General features: G+C 39.9%; 1 protein-coding gene across 1 annotated transcript; it reads left to right on the top strand.

Annotated features, from left to right (window-relative positions):
• Window positions 1–3092: 3092 nt before the first annotated feature.
• On the top strand, window positions 3093–3446 carry LOC143627351 (uncharacterized). The gene has a single exon (XM_077097198.1). It carries the CDS (start codon window positions 3093–3095, stop codon window positions 3444–3446), a length of 354 nt encoding a protein of 117 aa, XP_076953313.1.
• Window positions 3447–9710: the final 6264 nt, after the last annotated feature.

Below are 9710 nucleotides of genomic sequence, written 5' to 3'. Positions count from 1 at the left end.
AACATATCAGCTAGTGTGGCGGGACACCGTATAGCACGCGTGCACGTCGACAAAGGAAGTGGTGTAGAAGTTATGTACGAGCATTGCTTCGCCAGGCTCCAAAGGGAAATTAGGAACCGTTTGGAAGATGATTTGTGCCATTAGTAGGATTCTTGGGGGAAGTGGTGAAACCCCTGGGCTCCTTAACTCTCCCCTTCAGACTCAGAGATGGAGAGAAGGTTCGGACGGTATGCTTACGATTCTCAGTAGTAAGAAATCCGTCCAAGTACAACATCATACTCGGGTGCCCCAAGATGAGAGCCCTTAGAGCAATAGCTTCCACAACACACGGCTGCATAAGATTTCCAACCCCCAAAGGAATGGATACCATACGTTCCTCAGCCGAGATTGTTGCAAGTGTGGGATTAGGGGGGAACCAAAGAAGAAGCAAGAAAGAACAAAAGAATGGATCTTAAGTTGGGAACACCCAAAGCAAACAGTGAAGATAGGGGCCCTGCTGTCTGACAAAGGGAAAGTGGGACTGAAGGAACTATTGTTAAGAAACACCGATGTGTTCTCATGGAAGCACGAAGACATGACGGGAATACCACGAGATCAGGTACAACATAGTCTCAAAGAGTTCCACTGGATGGAACCTGTCAAACAAAAAAGAGAAGTCTGGGGCCAGAAAAAAGTTAGGATGTCCTGGAAGAAACTTGGAAGTTATTACAAGTAGGGATAGTGAGAAAGGTGAGATATCCTCAATGGATATCAAACCCGGTGATGATAGCCAAATCAGATCACAGCTGGGGAATGTGTATCGACTTTAAGGACCCGAATAAGGCATGTCCCAAATATGCTTACCCCCTGTCAGAAGTAGAAAAGAAGATCAAATCTCTAGCCCAGTTTCCCCTGAGGTGTTTCTTGGATGCTTACAAAGGATATCATCAGGTACAGATGAACCCTAGGGATGAAGAGAAAATGGACTTTTACACTGATGAGGGAACCTATTGCTACACGAAAATGCCGTTCTGCGACGTATCAACGGTTCATGGACAAACTTTTCGAAGAACAAAGGGAGAGGAACACTGAGATCTATTTTAACGACCTAGTCGTCAAAAGCATAAATGAAGAAGGAATTTTGAATGACATCTGAGAAACTTTTCAAGCCCTAAGGAGAGCCAACATGAAACTAAATCTGGGCAAGTGTTCCTTCGGGGTTTAAGAGGGAAAATTTTCGGGGGTACTAGTAACAAAAGAGGGAATCAAGGCCAACCCTGAGAAAGTAGAAGCACTACTCCAAATGAAGTCCCCGAAGAACCTGAAAGAACTGCAAAGGTTAAACGGGAGGTTAGTAGCTCTGAACAGGTTTCTTTCCAAGATAGCAGAAAGAATGCTTCCGTTCACGGCTGTTTTAAGAAGAAGCACCAAGAAAAGCAAATTATGCTGGGACAGCGAAGCAGAGAATGCTTTCCAAGACCTAAAGAACCACCTGTGTGAACTCCCCAGAATAGCAACTCCCCAGCCCGGGGAAGTGCTGACCCTATACCTCTCCCATACGACAAAAACCATCAGTTCCCTGCTAATGGTTGAAAGAGGAGAGGCCCAGGTACCCATCTACTTCGTCAGTCATACATTGAAGGGACCGGAGGAGAGGTATTTGTCAATAGAAAAATTGGTAAAAATGGCCCTCATGTATACGGCCAGGAGACTACGACGATACTTCCAAGCATACATCATACAAGTGTTTACCAATCAGCCTTTACAACAAGTGCTGTCAAAACCGGAGACATCAGGGAGGCTGACCAAATGGGCAATTGAGCTGGGGGATCACACCATCGAGTACAAGCCTCGAACCGCCTTTAAAGGACAAGTGATGGCTGATTTCTTAACAGAAACAGAAGGAGACGAAGAAGAGGAAAAGAGAGAAGAAACGACAACCACCAAGGCAGACGAGACTCAAGAAACAACACCAGGGGAGCCTTGTGGAAGCTGTATACGGGCGGGGCTTCCAACAAAGAGGGAAGTGGGGCGGAACTCATCCTATTTAGTCCTGAAGGCATCGAGCTAACTTATGCGGTACGGTTGGGTTTACCCAGTAACAACAACGAGGCCGAATACGAAGCATTGCTAGCTGGCCTCAAGATGGCAGGAAAGGTAAAAGCTAAGAGGGTCAAAGCTCATGTTGATTCTCTGTTGGTGGCCAATCAAGTTGAGGGGAGTTATGATGCTAAGGATCCTAAGATGAGGGAGTACTTAAAGACCACACAGGAACTATTAAAAAGTTTGAACATACAAAAGTGATACACATCCCCAGGAGCTCCAACAAAAAGGCTGATGCTTTAAGCAAATTAGCCGCTGTAGCTTTTGATCACCTGGCCAAAGAGGTAAAAGTGGAGAGTCGTCAGCAACCATAAATAGCAAAAGTAACGATAGCTACAGAAGTGTCTAAAGACAACTGGATGACTCCTCTCATAAAATACCTTCAGGAGGAGATAATCCCGAGCGACAAAGAGGAAGCAAGAAAACTAAAGGTTCGAGCTTTACAATACGAAGTAATCGAAGGGACCCTATATAGGAAATCCTATTTGGGACTTTCCCTCAAGTGCATTGATATGGAGGAAGCCGAATATGTAATCAAAGAAATACGTGAGGAAATATGTGGGATGCATATATGCAAAAATGGTTGTAGCCCGAGCCATGAGAGCTAGATATTACTGAACGACCATGTTCTAGAGTGCCGTAAAAGAAATAAAGAAGTGTGATCATTTCCAAGTACATGCTCTAGTGGGAAGAAAGCCCAAATCAAATCTAGTATCAGTAAGTTCCTCATGGCCTTTCCAAAATGGGGAATAGATATAGTGGGCCCTTTCCCGGAAGGGGCAGGAAAAGCTAAATTCCTGGTAGTGGTAATCGATTATTTCACCAAATGGGTAGAGGCCAAGCCACTAACAATGATCACTTGGCAACAAATTAATAGGTTTGTATAGGAAAACATTATTTGTCGATTTGGGCTACCATACTCCATTGTTACTGACAATGGAAAGCAATTCGCTAAGAATCCCTTTCGTGACTGGTGCGACCAATTGAAGATAAAGCAAGTGTTTACTTCTATGGCCCACCCCCAGGCTAACGCCCAAGTGGAACGGGCTAATCAAAGCATAGTTGAGGGAATCAAAAGAAGGTTGGGAAGACAGAAAGGATCATGGGTGGAAGAATTGCCCCACGTCTTGTGGGCACATAGAACGATGCCAAAAGCTAACAACGGGGAGACACCGTTTAGCATAACGTACGGGACAGAAGCAGTGATACCAGTGGAGATTGGATCCCCCACACATCGAACTTTTAAAAGGGGAGATGGAAACGAAGAAGATTTACGTCTAAACCTGAATTTGGCAGAAGAAATGAGGGATACTATAATGCCAGAGTTCGGGAAGTCAAATTCAAAAAAGGGGGTCTGGTTTTAACGGAAAATGAGGCAAGTAGGAAGGAAGATCAGGGGAAGCTTTGGGCCCAAGTGGGAAGGACCTCATCAGGTCACATGGGCTGGGGAAAAAGGAGCCTACAAACTAGCCAATCTTTCAGGAAGAGAAATACCAAGAACATGGAACTCCATGAAACTCAGGAATTATAATGCATAAACACCTATTTTGGAGCCAATCACAAGGGTCAGACAAATAAAGAACCTCCCAGAGAGGGAAATCAAGGAAAAAGGGGCATAACTTGTTTTTTGTAAAATCTTAATGTAAACATTACTCTAATGCATGGTAAGAGTTTTCGTATATAAAGATGCATGGCATTTGTGTTCCCAAAAACAAAACAAGATAAGTCATATAATAACAGGAACGAGTCTGCCTCATCAAATAAAATGAGCACAACACACGAGTCTGTCTCGTAGAAACTCATTCAACCCCTCTTCTAGTCCCAAGGGACAAAAGGGAAGGCCTCGCCAATAGGCTACATGGTTAACCAAATACAAAATGTTCATGAACTATAAAAAGCTAGGACAAAAGCTAAAAACATTAGCATAACATTTAAGGGAAACATGTCTGAATACAAACCACACCCACACAGGGGGTAAAAAGCACAACTATTTAAACCACAACACACATAGAGGCAGAAAGCATAATTGTTCAAGTAACAAACAAAGAAGCAACAAAAGAAACGACTAAACCATGGAAAAACATGTCAAGGGAGCGGTGAGGGAGGATCCACAACGAAAGAGAGGGCCTGGATTTCTTCAACAGAAAGCTTGGGATTAGAGGACATCTGGGTCAAGATAAGCGGCACATGAGCGGAGAAAACCACAAAAGCTTCCTGAGCCTCGGTAGAAGCTGAAAAGGAAGGAACCTCCTGTAAAGAGGCCCCTTTAGAGCAATGCTCAAAGCCAGCTCAAAGACCATGCTAAAATTGATCGATGTCGAAAGGTCAATCAAAAACATTTGTAAAATACCTTCACTAGCAAGGGCAAGTAAGATGTCGAATCCATAGGGAATCAATGGAAAGTGCTAATCATGTTCAATTCTTAAATAACTAATTATACTATGCAGACAAACGATGTCAAGCGGTTTAAAAGATTTGTTACACGAAAACACTATTAATTTGATTTGTAAACAATTATGAAAAGGTAACCAATCTCCAGGTTTCAGGTTTTGAAGTAAGTTGGATAGATAATTAAACCTATTGGATTATAATCTTTGTTTGAATAAGTTAAACCAAAAGACTAAATGTTTGACTATGTTGATCGTCAGAACTTAATCCGAATGATTGACACGGCTAAACAATAATCTAATTGATTGTCAATTTTAGGTGTTGATGAACCAACTCAGTATTATAGTTAAAGATAACTAGGCCAATGGCACTAAGAACTCAATCCTAATTGTTGATGACCACAAATCATTAATTGATAAACTGAAAATCAATTGATTACCAAAAACACTTTCAAGCACACAAACAAAATCCAAGAGTTAAGGTTTAGAGTACCAATAATCCAACAAACAACTTATCCCTATATCTAGATATGGTCATGAGCGGATTAGCCTTGCATAATCATCTTCAATAGCTCTCTTGATTCTTCAATGGATGATTATTGTGATTGGGAGGTGTTAGAATGGTGGAAAAAGGCTCCAAAATCGCCCAAATATGTTAGGGTATGAAGCATAGCTGTCCTAGGGTTGAACTGGGCTTAAATACGGAAGAAAAAACCAAAAAATCGCGTTTTTCTGCCCACGCGACCGTAGCCTACGGTCTCCCCACCGTAATCTTTGGTGGGGACCTTAGCCTATGGTTATCAGCCACTACTTTATGGTGACTTGCCCACCGTACTGTTTTGCCCATAGCTTCTTCGTTATAACTCCGTTTTACGCTCCGTTTTCAGCCACGTCTTCGTCTTCAAATTCTCTATCACCCCACATAATAAAATATTCATTTCCACTCCATCTCAAATACCCATGCATGGCGGCGGTTGAGCGCGCATGCATGGCGGCGGTTGAGCGCGCATGCATGGCGGCAGAGTCTTCTGCGCCAAACCAAAGGCATGGAGTCGTCTTCCAACCTACATGTTGGTTTCCGTGGGAGCGCATGCATGGCGGCGGAGTGGTGACTCGCGAGCATGCATGCATGGCGGCGAAGTGATGACTCGCGGGCGCGCATGCACGGCGTCGGGAGTCTTGTTCGCTGGAGCGCACGTGATGACGGAGTACTGATCTGCGATGGCGCACATGCGGCCATCACATTTTTCCGCGATGGCGATGGCGCAGTATATGATGTCTCTTCTATTTTGAGGATGAGAGAAAATGACTTATCTCTATCTTATTATTATACAATTTTTTAACAGTGAAAGAAAAGTGACATATCAATTGACCCCATCAGTCGTTTCTCTCAAAAGGAGAGCCTCGTTTTATTCATTTGAAAAGAATACAGATCCACATCAATTAATATTTTTTTTCTTGTTTATAAAGCAGACAAATCTGAAAGACTTTTGGATCTACAAATCTTTTTCAGCTTCATTTTTGCACAGATCTGGAAGCATCTTTTAGATCCATGAATCTTTTTGAGCTTTAGTAGAACAGATCTTAAAGCTTTTTTGTAAACTTTCAGATCTGGATTTTCATTAGAAGAAAAAATCATAGATCTAGAAGTTTGATGAACAGATCTGAGAACCGAGACGAAAATTGAGATGTGGTTCGTTGCCGGTCCCACGGATGGCGCCAATGAAGAAGCATGAATTGAATCTGACCTGATCCATGACGATGTTCCTCGATGTTCGAGATAAAACGAACCACGACTTCATCTTCTTCTCCGGTAGCTTGAGATCTGCCATGGAAATACGGGGGTGTGGAGGTGACTGCTAAGAAATCTCGAGGATCTCTTGTTTACAGACACAAAAATGGTTATGGTGGTGGCTCTTATTGAGAACCTCAACAACCCTTAATAAGGAGGTGGAGACCTCCTTATATAGGGAGCCTCATGGCCACCATCATGGTACCCTAACGGGCCTAGCCCAGTTAGGGTTACCTCCACAAAATTCCCTCAGTCCAATAATATTGTATTAGTCCATATAATAAAATAAGCCAGACATAAACTAGTGCTGGTGAAAAAAATTTTAAAAATTTTGTGTTTTCCATTTATTTTTTATTCACCTTTTACTTTTAAATCTAGTTTTTCTATTAGTTAATCTATTATTTATTCTTTGTTTCATATTTCTTATACATTTTTTATTCGATAAATCCAATAACTTCTTTGGAAAAAGTTAAAATGCAAAGCGAGACAAAAGGAGAAGTGTGAGAAAGATTTGTGGCTACATAAAAAACCCCTTAAAAATTCAAAAAAGTTATAAAAGATTCATAACTTAAAATATAAATATAAAACGAAAAAATAAAATAAAAAAAACTAAAATGCTTTCCCTGTTTTTCGAGTTCAACCCCCCCCCCCCCCTGAAAAAGTCGAGAAAAAAACATAATGACGAAAATAAACAAGAAACACAATGATAAATAAAAAAAGACACAATATATCGCAAAATAAATACAAAACCAAGAAGTATCGGTCAGGTTTGTTACGGAATCAGATCTAAACCAAAAATATAAACTCGTAAAATGCGCATGTTTTAAAACAAAATAAAATAGCAAATTAAATCGGTAAAACCCGGGTGCTGGCAAAACGCAGACGCTGTGACGGCTATTTAAAACGAACTCAACCGACATCGATTAGGTTCGTTACCGTACAAAACTATACCCAAAAAATAAAATCCCTAAATAGATTTTGTTTATAATTAAAAAACGATTAAGGAGGTGTTTGGGAATTTTTACCTCCTTATAGCTTGTGACTTATGATAAGTTAAAAGAAAGTGTTTGGGTTTTCTTATTATGTGGGGGGAAATAAGTTACACATTTGTAACTTATGACTTCTCCTTATAAGTTATAAGGAGATGAAGGAGATGAAAATAAGAAATCCCAAACAGCCCCTAAAAAAGAACATAAAAGGCTAACCTGATTGATGGAGAACAAGGGAGTTCCGAGCAAAAGTATGTATCCTTGAATATAATTGGAACAAATTGACCTTATAATTGATGAAAGTTAATGGTAGTTAAAAAAAAATCGTCTGCACCAATTTCCTCGTGTTTACCCGTTGAATTGTCTACAAATTCAAACAAATCTTGTGTCTTTACCCGTTGATATTTTTGACAACGATATGGATAATTTGGAAGTGTAGAAACGAGACGATCTTCAACAAATGTTTAAAGTGGTGGAAGGGATAAGGAAGAAGCAATATTATGGTTAAAAACTAGACCTTTGGTCTCGAGCTCGTTGTAATTATGTTCTTTTTCTTGTGCTTGTACTTTCGTTTGTTGTTGCTGGTTTCCGGTGGTAAGGCCTGTTTGGGCTTTCCATGCGGGTCGTGTTGATAATATTATAGCCGTTCAAAAAAATGGTAGTCTCACCCAGCTCGTCTTAATGCGCACTTTTTTGATAAACTGTAAATAAATTTTATCAAACAGTGACCGTTATGAAGGTAATAAATGATAAAAAAAGATTTTGAAATTTGATGAATGTCACACGAGCCCGGTTCTTGTGTGAGTTTCAGTTTGATAGATCAGAGAATGATTGGAGTGGAAATTGAACATATATATGGAGGTGATAAAACGTACGAGTTTTTTTTATTTATAAATAAATCCATTACACCCTTGATGGGTTAATTTTGGTTAAGTTTTAATGCAGTTTATTGACAAATTGATGACAACATTAATATGATAATAACTCCAATTGATTGTGGTTCATTGACTTTAAAAAATAACAATACAAAACAAAACAAATGAAGGATTGTTTCAAGGTTGTGGATATTAAAACAGGTGTTAAAACCGTTGCTGTAGCTGTTTCATACGCATGGAAAAGATAACGGCAAAGCTTTAACGTTAGTTTCTTGGATGTTACACTTATCTTATTAGTACTCGCCATCATCCTAAAAGTGACTTTTGATGGGGCTTGGCAAACAAATTTGAGCGTACCGTTGCAACGCACGTGTTGACAAAAAGGACTCAAGACTTCAAGTTCAAGAACACTATATATAATATAACAATAAATGGTGAAATACTTTATCTAATTGGGTAATATTCGTTTTAGATGATTAATTGTAATTGCCTGTGTGTGTTTGTTGTTTAAGTGATTAAACTTAAAACCACCGATGGGTAATAAACTGCATTGGTTGTAGCTGGACTAAAAGTTAGTTAAATATGTTGACACCTCATCTTACGTGTATGTGAGTACAAAAACATAACATTTAGGTAAACTCCCCAGTCATACAAATACAGCATTTACAATTTTTTCTAATATATAAACATTTGTGTTTAATTGACGGCTTTTAGTATTTTCACACAAGTGATGCACAAGTTACTAACCTAGCGTCCCTGTGAAGAGACCAATTAGATATCGTGTTACTAGACTATATGAGATTATTAGTTGTGTTGTTGGTAGAGATCCAACATAATAAATATTTCACAACTAGACAAAATCCAAATGGAATTTTCGGCCTCCATCAACCAGTTTGGTTTATAGTGACAGCTAAGTGTCAAAACCAAACTGTCTTTTTTGGGAACGACCAATTAAGTAACGCCAAGTACTCCATACACGGCCCCCATTGGCTAAAGGTAGCCCGAGCCGGCCACGAGTCCGGAAGGACAGAGCCCCTAACGGTCCACCTATTGAGGGATTCCTTGGATAAAACCCGACCCCGACGTTCGCCAAATGGAACGACAGCGAGGAGCCGGTAAAACCGAATGAGATCAGGACTCGAACCCTAGCAAGCCAGGGTCATCCCTCATATCTCACAAACTTTATAAACTATGAAAATATAACTAAAAACGTGATTACAAATAACTAAGCCATAACTTAGTTTATACAGCTTGCTTAAACTCATTAGACTATGTAACGATTTAAAACAAGATACATATAACTAACATGTTACTATCTATTAACCACCTTTTGTCTTGCACTGCAAGTTTAGGCATCTTACTTAGTTACTTATAGCCCAAGTTCAGATATTAGCCGGCACAAAGAGTACCTGCTTCGGTTTGGTAGGATTTTCGCGGTTTATTAGTATTTATAATAAGTACCACTAATTTTCATTAAAAAAACAAAAGAACCTTTTCCAAAAAAAGAGAATATATAGCTACTAAACGCATACAAAAATTTTGTCAGCATCGCACAAAATGCCAAAGTAGAGAGATGTATTCAGAC

Source organism: Bidens hawaiensis, unplaced genomic scaffold, assembly GCF_021521415.1.
Source record: "Bidens hawaiensis isolate Kalapana, Puna unplaced genomic scaffold, B.hawaiensis_p1.1 tig00004658_1, whole genome shotgun sequence".
In the NCBI taxonomy this organism is placed as follows: Eukaryota; Viridiplantae; Streptophyta; class Magnoliopsida; order Asterales; family Asteraceae; genus Bidens; species Bidens hawaiensis.
This window is presented reverse-complemented; position numbering and strand designations above follow the sequence as displayed.

Bases quoted from the DNA above. Each gene is read 5' to 3' on its own strand.
- LOC143627351 (XM_077097198.1), top strand. From the start codon at position 3,093: ATGGCCCACCCCCAGGCTAACGCCCAAGTGGAACGGGCTAATCAAAGC.